General features: G+C 43.2%; 1 protein-coding gene across 4 annotated transcripts in view; it reads left to right on the forward strand.

The window, feature by feature from the left end:
• Positions 1 to 13,710: 13,710 nt before the first annotated feature.
• Positions 13,711 to 21,077, forward strand: part of DPYS (dihydropyrimidinase) — a 106,457-nt gene continuing 99,090 nt past the window's right edge. For all 4 annotated transcript variants that reach the window (XM_029222511.1, XM_029222510.1, XM_029222512.1 and 1 more), the window contains exon 1: positions 13,711 to 14,008. In XM_029222511.1, the coding sequence (XP_029078344.1) occupies positions 13,745 to 14,008 (264 nt within the window). In that variant the 5' untranslated portion in view covers positions 13,711 to 13,744. The remainder of the gene's footprint in view (positions 14,009 to 21,077) is intronic.

Here is a 21,077-nt window from a genome sequence, read left to right on the forward strand (position 1 = left end):
GAACTTTAGAATCAACCCTTTGTGTTCCACAAAACAAATCCATTGTACATTTTTTTTTTTTGGACAGTTTTACTTTTATAGGTCAACTTGGGGAAATTTGACATCATTATCATGTTAAAGCTTCTATCTAAACCATGGTGCCCTATCCAAAAATGGTTCCCAATTTGTTCAAGTCTTTTTTGTTGTTTCCTTCACAGATGCTTTGCATTTTACTTTACAGAGATCTTGTGCATGTTTTTCAAGAGTTCTTAGAAATTTTATTATTTTTGTTACCATTATTAAGGAAGTCCTTTCTGTTTATAATTTAGTCTGATTTTAGTATATATGAAAGCTAATGACTTATTTATGTTAATTTTCTACCCAGCTACCAGACTCTCATTTTCTTATGGTATGTAATAGTACTTCAGTTAATTCTTTTGTGTTTTCCAGTTATACAGTCATGTCTTCCAATTTGCATACCTCTTTATGTCTTGATTGCATTGTCTAGTACTTCTAGAATAATGTTAAAATATATTGGCTATAATGAATTGGGTTGAGATCTATACATTTAATCACGTTAAGGAGTATCCATTGATCCCTATTTTAAAATAAATTAGTCAAGAATGCATGTTGACTTTTATCACATGCCTTTTCATTTTCTATGGAGATGATCATACAATTTTTCTCCTTTGACCTTTTAATATATTTTGTCATTTTGAACCATCCTTGCGTTTCTGAAATAAACTCTACTTGACCATATGTATTATTCTTTTACTATATTTCCAGATTATGTTTCCTATTTTATTTAATATATTTGCATCTGTATTCATCAGTGCAGTTAGTCGTGTGTGTGTGTGTGTGTGTGTGTGTGTTCACGTGCACGCTATCTTTAAGAAGTTTTGTTATTAATTTTATGCTGGTAAATTGGAAATGTTTTTCCTTTTCCCGAGTTCTGGAACAGTTTGCACAGCATTGGAATTTTCTCTTCCTTAAAATTTCAGTGAAATTATCTGGTGTTGGTGGATGTTCGGCAATACCTCTTTGACAGCTCTTTTAGTATCTGTTACGGTAATTGGTCTGTGTAGTTTTTATGTCTTAGCTAGGATCATCAACCATCCATTTTGTCCATGTTTTCAAGCTCATTTGCCTAGAGGTGAGCAAAGTTACCCTCCTCTTTTCTGCATATGGCTCTTTCCCCCTTATTATGTATTGTGCTTGCTCCCTTGTTTTCTTAATTAAGATAGCTAATGGTTGACCTATTTTGTTGTTGTTTTTGTTTGCTTGTTTCCCCCAAGTGGTATGCTTTGAACATCTCTTCTGTTATTTTTCTGTTTTCCCATTAATTGATTTCCTTAAATTTCCTACTTTTTGCTTTTTTTAGTCTATTCTGTTGTTTTTTTCTAACTCCTTGAGTTAGCATTCAGTTTAATCATTTTTATTTTTCTTAATTATTAATATGAGATTTAAGGTGTGGACTTGAGTACTGCTTAAGCTGAATCACTTAGGTGAAGTATGTTGTCACTACTATTATATTCTAGGTGTTCTGAAGTTTCAGTTTTTATTTTCTCCTTAACCAACAAGTTGTATGAAAGAAGGCTTTTTCCCTTTTTCTTTGCTGTTTTTTAACCCCCAGATAATGGCAGTTTGGTGTGGGTAGTGGTTTTGTTTTCTGATTCTTTTATTAGTTGTTATGTTTTAGCATCAGGATCAGAGAATGTTATGTGTATTATATTTACTGTGGGGAGTTTATTGTCTTTTCTTAATTTTAAAATATTCCAGGATCACTTTAAAAAAGTATATTCTCTGTTTACAGGATATAGATTTTAATAGATATTACTCAGGTTTATCATGTGTCATTTAGATCTTCCCTCCTGTACTTTGTCTCGTCTTATCCATCTGTCTGTCAGAGCTCCAGTGTTGGTATAAAGGAAGAGGGGGGGAACCAAGGGGCTGTGTCAGATGAGCTCTGGGGGCAATAGCCCTGCCTCAGCTCGTGTCACTCACTAGGACTGAGAACATAAGCACGTGATGAGGGGAGTCTTCCAACAAGCTGTTGGGGGTTTGGCTGCCACTACTGCTTACCACCGGCATCCACCGTTAAGCTGGAAATAAATGCATACGACAGGTTAAAAGAATAAAGGAAGAACGAGCAGATTGAATTCACAAGATGTTTATCGAGCCCCTACCACAGACCCAGTAATGCTGACAGCGGTGACCTGCCTGCTGCTCTCCATTCAAGCTGCTTGGCCATTCCCTCTCACCCTGCTGAATTCCAGGCAGAAGATGACAGCAACTTGATAGGACTCATTTTACTCAAGTGGGCCCTTGTTTAAAAATTGATAGACATCTCTGCAGAAGCTTCTTATGAGCTAGTCTCCGAAGGCCCAAAATGTCACTCATGCCACGTTCTGTTGGTCAAACGAATCACTAAGCCCAACCCAGATTCCACAGAAAGAGAAACAGACTCCACTCTCCACAGTAGATGTAGCAAAGAATTTGTGACATCTGTAATCTACCCCAGGACAGTACCTGACATATAAGAAACACGAAGTTGCCAGAATTAATATTTTAAGCAGAAAAACAGTGCTACAGTCCCAGTAAGAAGCTCATTTGCTAAAAGGTTATCAAATTAGCTCCTCTGTCACGTCACGTACATTAATTTGTTCATATCTTAGTTGATTAGAAATACAATAGTGTAACAATTTGCCTTAGCATATTTGAATGAGAAATCATAGCATTGATGCAAATTTAGATACGCATGTTTAGGCATTTGATGAATGTTAACAATTAGCAGTTATTTTTTAACTAAGTTTATTTCAACATGTCATAACCTGTAAATTTTTTTTTTTTTTTTTTTTCGGTACGTGGGCCTCTCACTGTTGTGGCCTCTCCCACTGCGGAGCACAGGCTCCGGACACGCAGGCTCAGCGGCCATGGCTCACGGGTCCGGCCGCCCCGCGGCATATGGGATCCTCCCGGGCCGGGGCACAAACCCGTGTCCCCTGCATCGGCAGGCGGACTCTCAACCACTGCGCCACCAGAGAAGCCCACCTGTAAAATAGTTTTTAATTTATTAGAGGCAACATCGTGGATAAAAACGATGGAGCCACATTGCCTGTCCTGCTTCTTCCTATCCTGCAGTCTTCAAGTCCCTTAATCACTTTGTACTTAAGTTCTTCATCTGTAAATGGGGATAATAGGGCTGTTGGAAGATTAAATTAATGTATGTAAAGCTCCTGGAGCGGTGCCTGGCTCATTGTAAGGACTACATCTTTGCTATTATTGTCATTGTCTGAATGTTAAACAGAACATCTCTGAAGCTTGAATTAAATCAGATCTTGTATGTGAAAAGTCCAAAATGATTCATGGTTTCCAAAGATCATGAAGATGTGCTTCCCAGGTGCCTCTGAATGCAGCCACTTGCCCTGGGATCATCATGGAAGTGAACCGGCAGCTCAAAGCCAAAAGGGGAGCAAGAAAAGGGGGAGAAAAAACAGTAGCAGCCCACTTGTGATGAGTTGAAGGGAGCCCCAAGACCCAGGAAACAAGATCGTGCTGCTCTTGGGGCCTGAGGAAATTACCACAGTGACTGAATCTGGAGAAAAGTCTTCACGGGTCTCCTAGAACCTAGTAATTTTTAGATCACTTAGTTCTTCCACTGTAGCAAATGTGCATCCTCAACATCCAGAGGGAGAGAAGCCTCATTTTAAGGGTTGGGGGAAAGGATAAAAGAAGCCTGATGTCTCTGAGCAACTGCACCAGACTTGGCCTGGCACCCTCAACTTCCCAGTTCCATGAAGCAAGGGTGGTAGGCTTCTCCGTCACCCACGGAGTAAGACATGCCTAACTCATGGGCCGGTTCTTAGGTTGGGAATAACAACAGTGGTTGGGAGGATTAAATGAGAGTTAATGAGGATTAGTGAGTTAAAATAGTGACAGTTAAGTGCAGCGTGAGCGCTCGGTAAACCATAAATGTGGCTACAGTTGATGATGGTCAGGTTATCAATGCACTGCTCACCCTTCTCTCTTCCAGCAGCAACTCTGTTTATGTCTTGGGCTTTCCTATAAGATTTCATTTGAACAAAGGGTTTTGAGAGTTAATAAAATTTAGAAACCAGTGCTAGAACATGACAAGACTAAGTTGCCCTATGCTAATCTAGGGCACATGGTTTACTGATCATGAAGTACCTTGAAAAGAATTCACAGAGTGATTTCAAGTAACGTTACCGAGATGTCAATTGGAGTGGATTTTCCCACGTGCTGGAGGGAGGCTAAAGCCCAAAGAAGCTTAATATCCTCCAAAAAAGGGATATGTAAGCTTTACTAAGGAGAAATAATAGAGTGTGGTGGGAAAGCATGGACTTTGAAGTCAGACACATCACAGTTTGACTCCTGGCTCTGCTACTTTAGGAGTTTTATAACAATAAATCACTTGATATCACTAAGCCTTGTTGTGTCATCTGAAAAATGGGCTAACATCCAGGCTTAAGGGTTACTGTAAAGATTAAACTGAAGAAAGAAAGAAGAGGTTGAAATAAATTTTAACTGTGATTATTACAGACTCATTTTCAAATAAAAATGACCTTTTTTTCGAGCTCCCCTCCACTGAGTGTTATGCATTTTGTATATTAGAGCTTTCTTTAAGAGCATATTTCTTATAGTAATCATTGTCCTGTTTTCTTGATTACAGGGCAACTTATGGCTGTATCTCAATGAAAAGTAGATTCACTAAACAAAGGTAGAGTGGCATCTTGGCACAGACGTCTTTATTTTATTATAAAAAGGCCAAAATTGTGAACTTCCATAGTGCCCCAGACCAAGAAAGATGTGGCTACACGCTATGGACTTCGTAACATATGTTGAGCGAGTATAGATAAAAGAAATACAGAGAAGTTATTTCTATTAAAAAATTATAGTAACATAAACAATATTCAAAAACTTTTCTCAATTTCACTACAGTATCAAATTTCACTTGAATATTTATATTTCTCTCATCTGCTGAGCTCTGATTTCAAGAACATAGAAATTCCTTATCTAATTTGGCTTTTAGATTTAGTCTTTACTTACCTTAAATATAGACTTTGTTATTGTGCATTGTGTGAATTTCAACTTCACTGGGTTCTTATTACTTTCCTTGGGTTGGAACTTACATTATTGCTGTTTTCGATGGAGATTTCACCATACAACATAACTTCCATTTCTCTAGCTCATGAGTTACCATGAGAGATGTTAGCCAAGTGCACAAAGCAATTCTTCGTAACCTTTTCCGAGATTTGGAGTGAAAATAAACATCCATGTTTTGAGTACTTCCTGAGAACCAACCACAGTACTAGATATATCACACTTTGTTTACCCATTTATCAAATGATGTATGTTTGAGTTATTTCTACTTTCTGACTATTAAGAATAATGCTACTACAAACATTCATGTACAAGTTTCTGGATATATACCTAGGAGTAGAATTTCTGGGTCATAGGGTAACTCTAACTTTTGAGGCACTGCCAAACCACTTTCCACTGTAACTGCAACATTTCATTCCTACCAGCAATGTATGAGGGTTTCAATTTCTCCACATCCTTGCAATGTGAAAATATAATACAGCAAAGAGTCATACTGCTTCCAATCCCAATGAGAAAGGCACTGCCTGAAGCTTCTGCTGATGTTTGAGAGGATAAGACCTACCCCACAGATTTGTCCTGAGGATTAGAAATGAAGTACGTCAGGTACACAATGAGCTCTTCTTAGGCATCACCGTGGCCTGTGATAGGTCTTTGAATACAAAAATAAATACCATGCAGTTTTCATTTTCCAGAAGCTCACAGATTAGTGCCCTTAAGTACAATTACACAACAGACGGGTAGTTGGAATTATCCTTGACCTTAAATCACATTTTCACTGTGCTTGCCTTGTCTAATACTAAATACCTCTCACAGCAAGCAGAACAGTAAGTTTCTCCCAAGACGTATTTGTTTAAGATGAACAAAAGTTTTAATAAAGAAGGAAGATATACAAATCTAGTCCCTTCCAGTTATATTAGAGAAATAAAGTGTAAAATGAGATGGCACAGACAGTGCAGAGACAGAAAGGTTCTAATTCAGAGGGTGTGGGCCCGGGTGGGACAAGTGCAGGTAAAAGGGGCAGCACCTTGACTACTGTCTCTCTGTATCTTACGGTCTTCCTTTTACACTGATGCCTCCAACATCTGGGGCATCAGTGTCGACACTGTCCTGTCTACATAACTGTAAACAGTGTCATGAGGGCTCCAGAACAGGCACCTGCTGTCCCTGCTTCAGCCCCAACTGTGGTCACGCCCAGGACCTCCCAGGATTCCTGGAAAAGTTGAGGTAAATCCTAATAAGGTCCGCCTCTGAATCTTTTTAGCTTTAGACCTTGACAGCATCAACAGCAGGGCGTAGGAAGAGTTTTACTAAGTTGCAGAACCGAAGTTGAACTCTCCAGAAGATACCCTGCAACTTACTTTGTTTCCATGTCTCAAGTCAACAAAATACAAAAGTAGATCAGTGGTTGCCAGGGGCCAGGGCTGGGGGAAGAGGACTGACTGCAAAGGGGCACCCGGAAACTTTTCAGAGTGATGGAAATATTTCCTATCTTGATTGTGGTGGTGGTTACATGACTGCATGTTTCTGTCAGAATTCATAGTACTGTACACTTGAAAAGATGGATTTTGCTCTATGTGCTTTACTTTTTTGTTTTTTTGTTTTTTAAAGAAGATGTTGGGGGTAGGGGTTTATTAATTAATTTATTTTTGCTGTGTTGGCTCTTCGTTTCTGTGCGAGGGCTTTCCCTAGTTGTGGCAAGCGGGGGCCACTCTTCATCGCGGTGCGCGGGCCTCTCACTATCGCGGCCTCTCTTGTTGCGGAGCACAGGCTCCAGAGGCACAGGCTCAGTAGTTGTGGCTCACGGGCCCAGTTGCTCCGCGGCATGTGGGATCCTCCCAGACCAGGGCTCGAACCCGTGTCCCCTGCATCGGCAGGCAGATTCTCAACCACTGCGCCACCAGGGAAGCCCTATGTGCTTTACTTTTTGTTAAGAAGTTAAATATATAAAATATATAAAAAATATATTTTTTATATAAAATATATAAAATATAAAATAAAAATAAATATATAAAATGCATATTCAAACCCTCTTTGGTCTACATAGCAAAGTCCAAGTAATTTTTTTTTAATGATTTACTCTTGACTCTTAAAAAAATAAAACGGTCTCAAAATGAAATCTCAGCGATGGTGGTTTCTGCGCTCTCATGTTCATTGCAGCATTGTTTCCCAAAGCCAAGACACAAAAGTGTCCCTTAACACATGAATGGATAAAAGTGTGGCATATATATATATATATATATACTGTGTGTGTGTGTGTGTGTGTGTGTGTGTGTGTGTAAAATTAATAAACAGAAACCTCAATCCAATAGAGCTGGGAGACCAGAGGGGGAGTTCTCACCTCCTGCATCCATAGCAGAGCCCCGCAGGAGTAATGACTCCCCCTCATTCCTGGCAAGGACTCAGCCAATGAAAAGCCATGGACTCTGTTTACTGTAGCCCTCGCAGCTTCTTTTTCCCTCTATTAAAGCCTGCTCCTTCCCTTGCCCTGTGGCTTGCCATGGCTGGAGACCCGAAATTGCAATCCTTTGCTGATCCCAAATAAACCCATCTTTGCTGGAGAAATATCTGTCAGTCTATTTGTTTCAGGTCAACAAATGGAATATTATTCAGAAAAAAAGAAGGAAATCCTGCCATTTGCAACAACATGGATGGACGGTGAGGATATTATGCTCATAGTGAAATAGGTCAGAGAAAGACAAATACCACATGATCTCACTCACATGTGGAATCTAACAAAACCAGACTCATAGAAACAGAGAACAGATTAGTGATTGTCACGGGCAGGGCTGTAAATGAGTGAAGGTGGTCAAAAGGTACAAACTTCCAATTATAAGATGAATAAGTTCGGGGGACTTAATGTACAGCTTGGTGACTAGAGTTAACAATACTGTGTTGCGTACTTGAAAGTTGCTGAAAGAGTAAATTTTAAATATTCTCACCACACACACGTACACAAAGTTGTAACTATGTGAGGTGATGGATGTGTTAACTCACCTTATTGTGGTAAACGTTTCACAATATATGCATATATGAAATTATTACTTGTACCCCTTAAACTTACACAGTGTTATATGTCAATTACATCTCCATAAAGCTGGAAAAAAATCTTCTCAAGATCAGTAAAATAATTTCATAAGCTTGTGGATCTTACATTTTAAAAAGTGAAACTATTAATAAGAAGAAAATGCTAGAATAGAGAAATGAAACAGTTGGTTTTGCTAAAAATAATATCTAACAAGCACTATGCTATGGGCTTTACATGAATTATCTTATTTAAAGTGTACAGCCCTTAATGGGTTACTACCACTATTCAAAAACTGAACGACAAAACAAAACAGACAAAAGAAAGCAAACCGCCCCCCCCCCAAAAAAAAACCAAAAAACCAAGAGGCTTAGAACCATTAAGAAACTTAACCAAGAATCCACAGATGCGGGCTCCCCTGGTGGCGCAGTGGTTAAGAATCCGCCTGCCAATGCAGGGGACATGGGTTCAATCCCTGGGCCAGGAAGATCCCACATGCCGCAGAGCAACTAAGCCCACAAGCCACAACTACTGAGCCCACGCACCACAACTACTGAAGCCTGCGTGCTCTAGGGCCTGCATGCTGCAACTTCTGAGCCCGTGTGCTGCAACTACTGAAGCCCACACACCTAGAGCCCCTGCTCCACAACAAGAGAAGCCACCGCAATGAGAAGCCCGTGCACTGCAACGAAGAGTAGCCTCGACTCGCCGCAACTAGAGAAAGCCTGCGCACAGCAACGAAAACCCAACACAGGCAAAAAAAAAAAAAAAACAGAATCCACAGATGATAGGTGATAAAACCAGAGCTCAAATCTAGATCAATCTGGCTCCAAAGTACAAGCTTTTTAATTTTACTTTATTACCTTATTTCTAATCAAGAGGGCACTTCCTCTATTTCCTTAAGTATTATTTTACTGCTGAAATATATTTTGCTAGGAAAGCTCAAAAGAACTTGGAAACCGTGGCACAGTACGAATGAGGTCAAGGGGCAAGAGAGTTTCTGGAAGCATACGTTAGTGCTGCTGACAGACAGGGCAGAAGAAACCTCTGAGCCGAGCCTGGCGCTCCTAGGCCATCCCTTGAGAAAGCAGTGTCTTTTTGTTCAAGGGGGACAATGATAGGCACTGTCATAGGCTGAGTTACGGAGCCCGAAGATACCCAGATATCCTTCTAGTCCCTGGCACCTGGGAATGTTACCTTACATGGCAAAAGGGACTTTGCAGATGTGGCAAAGTTAAGGATTTATCGAAATGAAGAGGTCATCCTGGATTATCTAGGTGGCATGTCCTGAAAGTTTTCCCCCAAGGCAGGTCAGTATTGGTATGTTAGATCTGGACTCACTAAATTTGTTAATTTGTTACAGGATGGAGCACTTTTTTAAAACCCTCATGACATTAGTTATCTGAGCAAACACATAGACCAGCTCCCCAATATTTAGATAACAGTCTGAAGCAGCTTTGCAGCCCCATGTCAGAAGTGCTAGAGGTATAAAGAGTGATGGATGTAGGAGCTCATTCCGGATTTATGCTCATCCATTTACGTAACCTGAGGTCCAAATGCAGCCAGGATTTGAACCTGGCTTTAGAGTTTGGACTCACATATTGAGTAAATTACAGGTTCCAGAATGAAAGGCTTACCTCCAGCGTTTACTGTTAGGTGACCTTGAGCAGGTCATTTGACCTCAAAAGGCTCCTCTGTTAAACAGGGAAATAGTATTTAGCTCAAAGAGGTGTTGTGGAGGACGAAGTAAAGTAAGGCATGTGAAGCATTTGGCCCAGTACTGACTTGATTCAAGTACTCAATAAACCTTAGCTCCCACTGCTGGTATTGTTATTCAGGGCTATTATTTCCTCGTTCTGCCTGGGAGGTTCAGGGAAGACTGCCTTCTGGAGTTGTGCAGTGGCCAGCTTTCTCTCTCTGGTCCTACAGAGACCACTTCCGGCTGCCAGAGAGGAAGATGTTGTCCCTGCTCATGAACGAAAGGTCCCACCGAGCTTCATCCCCCAATGACCTACATCTGGATTTACGCTCTGTGCTTGCCACCCTTTCCAAGCACGTCCCCTCTGCCTCAGTGGAGGGACCAGAAATAAAAGAGCCCCAAATCTAGAAGGCAAGTCCTTCTTGGTCTCCAGACCACTTATCTAGACCTGAGAAGAGTTTAACTCTAGGACTATGCCAGGCACTCTGTGGATGGGCGTCTTGTCCCTGTTCACAGAATCACAAGACTTTTAAAAGTGCAAAGGCTGGGTCTTACAAGCTCTTGTCAACTTAGCTCCTCGTTTTTCAGTTGAGGAGATAAGAGGCCCTAAGAGTAAGTGCCTTGCCCAGACTCACACCAGAAGCTTGCATCAGAGCCAGGATTAGACTCCTAATTCCCATCCATGCTGCCTACCCGCCTCTTCTATTGCTGATTCAGGTATAACCTCATCACCCTGCCAGGGACTTTGATCCCAGCGAGGGCCAGAGGACTGGGCCTGCGCACAGCCCCCAGCTGGGGCGTATTGGAGACGCCCGGCCCTGCCGCCTCTCTCCTTGCTCCCTCTGGCTCACACACCCTCGTTGTCTGCTCTTTCTGCCCCACAGACAGCTTTTCCTCCAGGGGAAACAATACCCTGAAATCCCCTCATAGCCACAGGGGCCTAGAGTAGGAGTAGGGGTGTGTTTGGAGAGTAGGGAAAGCAAACTCAGTGACTCCAGGGCTGCGGAGGACTTAAATACACCTGGGCCTGGTGGATTTGTTTCCCCAAAACCCTGAGCCGCTCAGTGAAGGAAGTCACCCTTTTCTGCTCTGCCTTTCTATCCCTTTACACCATCAGTCAGGGCTGGGAAGGCCTCCTTTCGAATTGCTCTCACCTGCACTTCAAAGTAGGTATGTTTCTGTGGGTTAAGCTTTCACAACCTTTGTAGCCCTCCTTTAAAAGGAGTCCTCTAGGGCTTCCCTGGTGGCTCAGTGGTTGAGAGCCTGCTTGCCGATGCAGGGGATACGGGTTCGTGCCCCGGTCTGGGAAGATCCCACGTGCCGCGGAGCGGCTGGGCCCGTGAGCCATGGCCGCTGAGCCTGTGCATCCGGAGCCTGTGCTCCACAACGGGAGAGGCCACAACAGTGAGAGGCCCGCGTACTGCAAAAAAAAAAAAATAAAGAGTCCTCTAAGGAGTAATGGGTCCTCAGACACGCTTTGGTATATTAGTCAATCAAACTGATTCTTTCTCCAGCAAGAAGAAGGCAAAACAGCAGGAGTCTTGCTTCCTGCCTCCAGTGCCAAGATCATCGTGTCTGGGATTACTTGTTTCACGCCCACTGAGGGCGCGTGTGTCTAGGTACAGAGGTGGCTGAGTAGGGCAGAGAAAAGGGAGGTGAGGGGTTTCTGAGGACAATTTTCCCCTCTGGGCACGTTTGCTCGCCTCCCACCCGGCAAGCTGGTGGATGACATCCGGCATCTAGACATGCCTGGCGTCTGGACAGTGGTGGCCAGAGAGGGGGAAGACACCTTCTGCGAAGCTGGCTTTTCTCCTTAAACTTACCCAACACTCTCTTCTGTGCGGTCAGTGAATCTCGATGAGCTATTTCCTCCTGCTTCAGTAACATTCTACAAATCCCCTTTTCTGATCAAGTTTGAGTTAATTAAACGTGGAGAGTTTACACTGCATTGTGTTACAGGGCTTTTTGTGATATAAAGTGTCTGAGATTAAAAAAACCTTTGAAATCATCATCTGAGCTTCAGAAAGGATGTCACAACCACCCTGAGACCCAATCTTACTTTCCTAGAGGGCTGTTATCTGTGGAGCTTGGCAGAGTTGCGTATGTATTATTATTCTTTTCACCTTTACACAATGGTCTTTTGACAATAATTGCATAACCTTCTTGGGCTTCTTGTTCCTGGCTTGACAGCCAAATCTATGGCACTTTATTGATGTTTCCTAATTTTTAATCATTTTGAGGTTTGTGTGATCTGAGACTTGAGGAAATTTGATAATAATAACATCTTGCATTCCACTATTAAAAATGTCATCTCTCCGAGGTCACATGTGACCACCTACTCCCCAAACTCGAAGTACCTTCCCATCCTCTGTCAGTTGACGGTTGAAAATGACAAAAGAACCAAAGTAAACCAGCTGAAGCAAACACCGGAGAGCCTGAAAGAGGGGACATCAGGCATGGTTGGTTTCAGGAGCACCAACGGTGTCATGAGAACCCAGTCCCTCTCCATCTCTCCTTTCTGTTCTCTGTGTTGGCTCTGTTCACAGGACTATTCCCTTGTTGTCTTTTACTCCCTCCAGGATTCAAGTCCAGCAGGAAAGAGAAAGCTCTTCATCTGCTCAACCTAACACAAGTTAGCATCAGCTCTCACTGAGCACGGTTAGTCTTCCTGGGACCCGTGTCATCCCTGAACACATCACCGTGGCCGTGAGGACTTCCTGCTGTGACTGGCAGTGCTTAGATAAGCAGATCAGTCCCAGAGCCGGAGGTCCCATCAGTTCCACCGAGGTGAGTGTTCTGAGAATGCACGGGGAGGATTTCCTGCCAGAGAAACTCCAGTGACTGTTGGCAGAATGAGGATGAGAATAGACGATGGAACAGCACACGTACACCACACTCCCCACCCTTCCTATGGCATTCGATCTTGGTGCTCCTGAAACCCCGCACTGCTGTCGTCCCTCACACAGGGCTCCCCGAGCTCCCTTCTCTCTCACTGCTCTGTCTACTCTTCATCCTTCTCCCCTGGGAGGAAAGGGGTGGTCCACAACTGTCCAACCCTATCCCCTCAGCTTAACCACGTGGAGGTCACACTCAATTTGCCATCACCTTCTCTGTGCCTTTATCCAGCCTGTTCCCTCGCCCAGAACATCATCCCTCTTCCCAGCCCTTATCTCTCCATGTCCATGTCCTCTGTGTCCTAGTTCAAATACCTCTTTGTGAATCTTCCATATCTAATTTCCTTCAAGGCAGAAATAAACTCCCCCTTTCTTCTAAACTCGTATCTTTAGCCTCTCTCGAAGGCAGAATTTTCTGGTTTATATATTGTTATCCATTGAAATATGTATGTGTGTCACTGTTGGCTCTTAGCTCCTTGAGGACGAGAATGTCATTTATCTTTGCTCCTCGCACAGTTAAGAATATTTAAAAGGAAATCCAGATCAAGTGGTTCTTTGGGGCGTGGGTATTTTCATTGTTGCTGGTGGTGTCTGTCTGTCTGTCTCCCTCCCTTCCTCTCTCTCTCTGCCTGTCTCTCTGCGTTTTGGTACAGACACACTCTTCATAAAGGGAAGAAATGAGGTGGATTTTTTCCCCAAAGTGCCTTTTCTTAGAAAGGAAAACAAACGTCCCTCGTCTTTAAAACTACCTCCAAGACTTTTCCCTTCCAATGACTGGAAGGGAAAAATCTCGGTGTACATCTAGGGTCTGGACGTACACCTGGATTCCGGGCGGCAGAACTTTCGGGTCCGAAGCCCGCTGACCTCGGGGTCCGCCCCAGCCTTTCGCCGCAAGCCCAGCCCCCCGGGGGTGGAGCCTCTCCTCCCCCGCCCCCTCGCAGCGGGTCCTTGATAAACCCGGAGCCCGGCCCGGGCCCCCTCCCCGTGCCCCCGGAAGGAGGGCGGCCAGCAGCGCGTGCGACGCTCGCCATGGCGGCGCCGTCGCGGCTCCTGATACGCGGGGGACGCGTGGTCAACGGCGACTCCTCGCAGGTGGCCGACGTGCTGGTGGAGGACGGCGTGGTGCGGGCGCTGGGGCGCGACCTGCTGCCGCCCGGGGACGCGCCGGCCGGGCTGCGGGTCCTAGACGCCGCCGGCAAGCTGGTCTTGCCCGGCGGCATCGACACGCACACGCACATGCAGTTCCCCTTCATGGGCTCGCGGTCCGTGGACGACTTCTACCAGGGCACCAAGGTACACGCCTCGCCGCGCCCTGCACCCCGGGACGCCCGCCGAGCCCTCGGCCGCCTCTGAGGCTGCGCCCCCGGGGCCTGGCTGGGCCGGCTCGCGCCGCGCGGGGGTTTGAGGGGGCGGGAGCGAGCCGCGGAGGGTCAAGGCGCCCACGCTGAGCTTCCTTCTTCTAGGTGGCCCTCCTCGGTGGCATCAGCCCGGCTTTGGCTAAGCCGGGCGCCCCCTGCTCTCTTTGGGTAATTGGCAAGTTTATGGCAGTCTATTCCCGCACCCTCGTTTCTCTGCACCCTTCCCCCAGAACCTCTCTTTTTCACTGGGTGTTCTGTGGAAGTCCACAAGGCCTCCATAAAATCGATAGACTCTTTTAAGTCGACACTCCCAGCCGTTTGTCCCCATCATCCATCCCCAGCCCAAACCGAGTGAAAAATCCATTCACCTAGAAGTTACTGCCGTCACTCAAACGTTGGCAGGGTGATAGTGATGAGCCCACGCGTCCACAGCCTTTGCCTCCACCCCCCAGCCGAAAAAGTACGACGTGGACAAGGGTTTCCAAGAGAACTGTTGCAGAAATGGTCTCCCAGCACTCACACTTGACCTGTCCCCACCACTTCTCCGACGTGCTTGCCCCAGGGACATTAAACACAGACCCTGATTTTTGCTGTTTGAGCACCTGCATCTTTACTGATGGTGTAGGAGGATCAGATCACAGGTCCCCAGGTGAGGGAGGCTTGGGTTTCTCTAGACACAAAGGCCTAGAGGCTCAGTCTATGAACAGAACCTTAAACGGATCTTCAGAGCTCCCGAAACCAAAGGAGATGCACAGGGCAGCCTTACAGGAACATAAAGTTAAAACTGCCCGCAGCACTTTGGCTGGAGCCAAACCTACACCCTCCTTGAGGCTTGCGTTTGGGGATGTGGTGGGAGAAACGGCTCCTTGCAAAGTGGAAGTATCGATATGCTTAAGGTCTAAGCTGTCACTCACGGATGCGCGGGTTTTTCCTGGTGGGCCACGCCCTAGTGTCTGTGAAACAGATCAATCTGTTTAGTGCAGGTACAGGCTGCAAACACTTTCAGAGCAGTTTTGAGGATATATCCGTTACCCAACCGATTTCTAACAGTTTCACTCTCCCTACACCTCTCTCCCTCGACGTTCCCCAGTCCTCTAGGATAGACCAGAATGTTTCACACAAAAAAGAACCATCTGACCCAGAGAGAGGGGTCTGGGGCAGGCTGCTGGTGCCAATATTTGCAAAGCGTCCTCCTAGTTACTAATTATCAACCTTTACCATCAGGACAATGGTCAAAGTCGTTTGTAGGAAGGATCGTTATCTGTTGTGAAGAGTATTCATTTTTCTCTCTTGCTAAAACGTGAAATTTGCTAAATTTCAATGAATTTATGTTGACATTTAAAATACGTTTTTTAGATATCCAAGCTATACACGATTATAGACAATTGGAAAAAAATAATAAGAAAGTAGAAAGAGGAAAAGCATTACCCATAATCTCCCAGTCAGTGACAACCAGTGTTTTGGTGTATTGTCTTTATGGTTTTCATATGCTTTATTTTACATAATTGAGGTTGTATTGTGCATGTGTGTATGAATGTGTGTACCTGTATTATAAAAGTTTTGTAACCTGTTGTATTCAGTTATAGTACATGCACTTTCTGTTATCACAGACTCGTCATTCACTAAGTGCATTGCTGATGGCAGGGCATTCCACTGACACCCCCATTTGCCAAGTGGGGACCTGCTGCTATGGCTGACCATCAGTCACCAGGCCCACTAGCATTATTCCCCCTCATTATTTCCCTTTCTCTGATCAGGGTTCCAGATCAGAAACAGCCAAGAAGCAGGGTTAGAATGTTGCCAGGGCAGGACATTCCTTCTCATTCTCAAGCTTATCTGTGCATGCCCCAAGACCCTGGGAGGTGGTTCTTAGTTTTCTATCTGTTCTTGGCCATTCTGGGATTCCAGTGTGGAGAGATTTACGATTCCATACTTAGAAGGCAGGCTTTTGTAGCATATTATGTATAGTCTGTTTTCACCATTTGAAAGAGCTTACCAGTTGATTCTCTAGGCGTTTCTGTACTTAAAGGTTGTCAAAACATTAAAGGAAAACATGTTTTTCATGAGCTTAGGATCACAAGCAGAAAATGATATGGTCCGAGTTAAGGTCAAAGATTTAGCAAAGACTAAATTCACGTGGAACATTAAACAGTACTCACAAAAGGGCAAAGTTGCAAAAGTCTACTCTAGAATTGGTTGGTTGAATCCCAGGACATCCCCATCCCACAAACAGATGAGGCTCCGTAAAATGGAACCAGCCAGGTAAATACAGATAGACATGAGCATTAAAGTATTGGCCTGAGTTCTGAAAGAAGGGCATTGTGGAGTTATTTTGTTCTCTTTTCTAGAGTCTTCACGATAATTCCCAAGGCAATGTTGATGGAGTTTCTGGTTTGGGGAAACAGGGACAAAGAAGTCTTTTGTAAATGCTCCTCATATTATACACCAAACTTGAAAAGCATCTTATGAGTACTGTTAAGTAACATTTACTTTATCAAGCCCGTGCTATGTACTAGACAGTGTGCTAAGCTGTGCATTGTCTTCCAACAATCCCAGGTGCCATTGTCTACTCTTTGCAGTTGAAGAAACTGAAACTTAAGTCACTTGCCCAAGGTCGCACACCTGGTAAGTGGCAGAGTGGCTCTTCAAATTCAGGACTGCCTGCCATCCCTAGAGCTCTTACCTACTAGGTTCTCTTCCTTTCTGAAATGATGATTGAAAAAAAGTCTAATGTTTAGATTCGTCAGAATGGCAGTAGGTAGATGAAGAAGCTGTAAATGTAAGGTGTGTGTTACTGTGAGATGTCTTTTGTCAAAGACAGAGCAAAGTCATCTTTCAGAAATACACTAGCCCTTCTTTACCTTCCCAACACTGTAGGCAGTTAAGTTTGTCAAAATAAATACACATCTCACGGTGTGGGTTTGTGAGACATTTATACGTGCATTTATAGCCACATCATCCCTAAGGCTACAGAAATGGGTACCTTAAGTACAGAAAGCCATAAAGTAAGAACGATGTATCATGCTTTCAGGAGATGGACCCCAAAAGGTTAGACCAACAGCTGTGTGCTTCCTGCAAGCATAATGCTAATCATTTATAATATCTGACAAACAGAAGGGATACTATTTGTGGTGTTCTATGTATTGATCACTAGATTGTGATGGACCCCAGTTTTAAAAATGAAATATAGGTCAACCAAAGGTTACATATTTTGGAAATCTAATTCATGTCAGAGGTAGGTTTAAAGCTTATAATTGATTTATTAATTACAGGTAAAAGCTTTCCATCTGATGTAAGTAATGGAAATAGCATTCTGCTTTGAAGAAATCATATTTCATTTTGTTGGTCTAGACTAGATGTACAGTGGTCTTCCAGTAATTCAGTATCCATCGTGAAAGACAATGGGATTTTTTTATTCAAATGGGTATTGAAAATGAGATAAACTTGAAGGAAATATGACTTTGCTTTTACTACATCCTGTGATAAGAGAATGAATTAAAAGAACTTGGCCAGTCTTCAAATATATGTATTTGTATTCAGACATAGATACAGCTTGGAGTGGGTGGACTCACATTAAAAACCTGACAGCATCAGTAGCTGGCAAAAGGATCTTTTTTTTTTTAATTGAGAAAATGCAGAACACTTTTCTTGTGAAGGACAAAAAGTCCTCAAAATTATCAAGAGAGAAGATTATACTTTGCTCTGGAACATTTTGGTAAAATGCCATAGAGGTGATTACTTATAATAAGGCAGTGGAAGGTATATGATTAAGCACATATTTATGGTTGTATTTATAAAGCTTCTTCACCTGGTAGAAGAGCTGTGATTCAGAGAGCTTGGTTACAAACCAAATCCCTTTTTCCGTTTCTTGCTGGAGCTCCAGGATGGTTTTCAGAAGCTGTGCTTGCTGACTGCATGACCTTGGGCAAGTCACTTCCTCTACTGGTGTTGTCAGCATTTCCATATCTGTAAAACAAGGCAATAGTTAGAACATCTCAGATTAAATTTTTTTTTTAAGTAATGAAAAATACATATATTTATCATTCAGGAAAATGCTGGAGCATTATATTCACTTATCATACATAGTTGAATGAAGACACTGCTTTTTTTAAAAAAAAAAAGGAAAATACAGAAGAATATAAAGAAAAATAATATCTAAATCATCTATAATTTCAACATTTTGCTTTTAACATTTTCCTTTCAGATTTTTCTTTTTGGGGGCACGTATAAACATTTTTCCTTCTACTAAATGGTGCATACACTTTGGAATCAGCCTTGTTCATTAAACCTTTCCCCCACGGCCTTCACTGCTGTCAGAGAACGTGATTTCTGTGGCCTGTTGACTTCTCCGAGGCTGAGTTCCAGATCTTTCTCTCTGGTCTTGTATCTCTTCCACATCAGGCTTCCATTTCTGCCCATCTGACAATGAATGTCCCACAGGCGCCTCAAACTTCAAGTGCCCAAGTTTATCGTTCTCTTCAAGTGCTCGACCCATTTTTCATCCTCCGTTTCCCCAACTGTTAACAGCTCCACTCTCTTGTTGGTGTTGGACATTTTGGTGGCTTCCAGCTTTTTTGGCTTGTGCATAACAATGTTGTGACGTAATTCATCACTCAGATTCCTCATGATTGACGTAGAAATCACCCCTCAGGGTGAAATGCCTGGGCCGTGAGTGTTAGATCCATCCTAAAGGAGTCTAACACACACATCCAGATTGCCCTTCAATTTATGCCCCCCTCCCAGCAATACATCCTAATTCCCATCTCACTGCATCCTAGCTGATTGTGGATATTGACTTTTTAAAAATCTATGCAGATTTAATAGGGAAAACATAGAATTTCTTAATGTTTTTAAACAAGCATTTCTTTAATTGCTTGTAAGGCTGAGCTTTGAACATTCTTGTGTTAATAAGTTCCATGTTCCAGCTGTAAGAGTGTATAATTTTGTGACTTCCTTCAGTGGCTATTTACTGATTACAAAGTTAATCTTTGCACTAATCAGAGGAAGAAAATAAAACCATTTCAAAGATTAATTTGAAACCACTTGATATTAAACAGGGCTTTGGCCCTATTGAAGGTATTGTGTGTTAGGAATCCTTTCACTGAATTTTACAGACTCTGGGACTTGCCTTCTTTCAGTTTTCATACTTGAGTTTTGCATGCTTTCCACTTCCACTGCTTGTTTTCTCCCTCATTTATCTGGACTGCATGCCTTCAGTGTCTGACAGAGGTAGTCAGGATTCAAGGTTTCCTTGACGTTGCTGTCGGGAAAGAAAAATTTTTCCTCTAACCTCTTATGTTTAGTTTTGGGGGGCCCACAAATTAAACTGACAAAAGACAGATTCACAAGAGAAAAGATAGATTTTTAAAATTCATGTACATTCAGTGCAAGTTCACAGAAAAATGTGCTTCAAGGAGGCGGTTAGAATTTGGGACTTCTGTATCACCTTAGCAAGGGAAGGGGAGGGGAAGAAGGGCACTTATGGAAAAACAAATGACTTTTAGGAAAGACCAGTGGGTTCTTAGGGGAATAGCTGGAGATACGATAGCTCATGACGAGGTCTATTTAGGTGCAGTGCAGGCTTCTAGTCTCAGGTGGTAAGAGTCATCTTCCTGGAGAGGCATTTATGACAGTTCAGTTCTTTCGAAAAGCTCTGCTTTTAGGCAGGTAAGGGAGTTCAGGAAAAAAAGCCCATTCTCAAATGCCCGCAGCTCAAAATGATTTTTATGCCGCAGTGGCACATTCTGGACCTTGTCACTGCCGTCTAATATGGAATAACCTTAAGCCAAGGAATTTTCAAGTTGATAGTTACGTTCCATGAATTCAGTCAACAAATAGTTCTTGGAAACCCACTACGTGCCAGGCATTATGGTTGGGGTTATAGAGATGCAAACTGTGGTCTTTGCTCGCAATGGCAGACAGACTGGAGGTATATGGGGTTCTAATTTATCTTGGCTTTAATAATAAATTATATACAGTGGACTTCTGGACTTGTAGACTTAACTTGGACAACTTGTGACTATTTTTGAGTGAGCAGGTTTTGACCTGGCTTTTTCCCTTGTGCTTGGTCACCATTCCTAATTGCTGGCATCGCTGGGCTGCATTTCCAATAAGTGAGCCTCTGCCACTCCCCAGAGCCTTCTCCTCAACACCGTCTTGTGCTTTTATTCAGATGTCACGTAACAGTTGAGGGAGGACACTGCAGTTTTTCTGTTATGTTTCATCGCATCTAATAGAGGAATTTCACATTATAGTGATAGTCATGAGTTCCTGAGCCCTGAGGATCTGTTCACACGTAAAAGCTTAAAATAAAACAAACCATAGTCTTTTCTTAAAAACAGGAAATTATTGGAGGCATAGATGTAGAAATAGACTATAATTCTGTTTTGTTAAAAGTCCTGGTTAACGCTGATTAGGTAACGGGCTTGGGACAAAACTGAGCGTTCAGCTTTCAAGTGTGCTCAGAGTCTACATTCTACAGTAACATTTTCATAGAAGGATTTCAGAAACCACACAGCCGGGGCTAGCAATCTTTTTGAGAAACGAAATCTCACGTGAATATGCAACTTGCGCAGCTTTCCCACTTTGCTGTTGGAAAAGTGAACCATCTTAATTCTTCCATCTCATAATTTCTGGGAGAAATTCATTGGTCTCTCTTCCTTTCTTCCTTAAACATTTAAAGGGTATTTATGTACCAGGCACTGTAACAGGCACAGGGCACATGGAGATGAAACTACATCAGCTGAATCAGCATCTCTGGGGGACAGGATAGAAGTTCCCTAGACCATGCCAGTGTGCAGCCACGGTTAAGAGTCACTGGACTAGGTAGAGAGGGGACAGGGAGAGAAGAGTATGGGTGACTTGTCTCTCTGAGGTGGAAAGGAACTCAGATCGTGCAGGGCTTTATGGACTGTGTAATAATTGTTTTCTTCATTCTGAGAGCAGAGGGAAGTCAATAACAGATTGGAAGTGGCCCAGACTAGCAGGTCTAGTCTAGTCAGAAG

This window comes from Monodon monoceros, unplaced genomic scaffold (assembly GCF_005190385.1).
Source record: "Monodon monoceros isolate NGI ecotype Baffin Bay Population unplaced genomic scaffold, NGI_Narwhal_1 Super_Scaffold_14, whole genome shotgun sequence".
Classification (NCBI taxonomy): Eukaryota; Metazoa; Chordata; class Mammalia; order Artiodactyla; family Monodontidae; genus Monodon; species Monodon monoceros.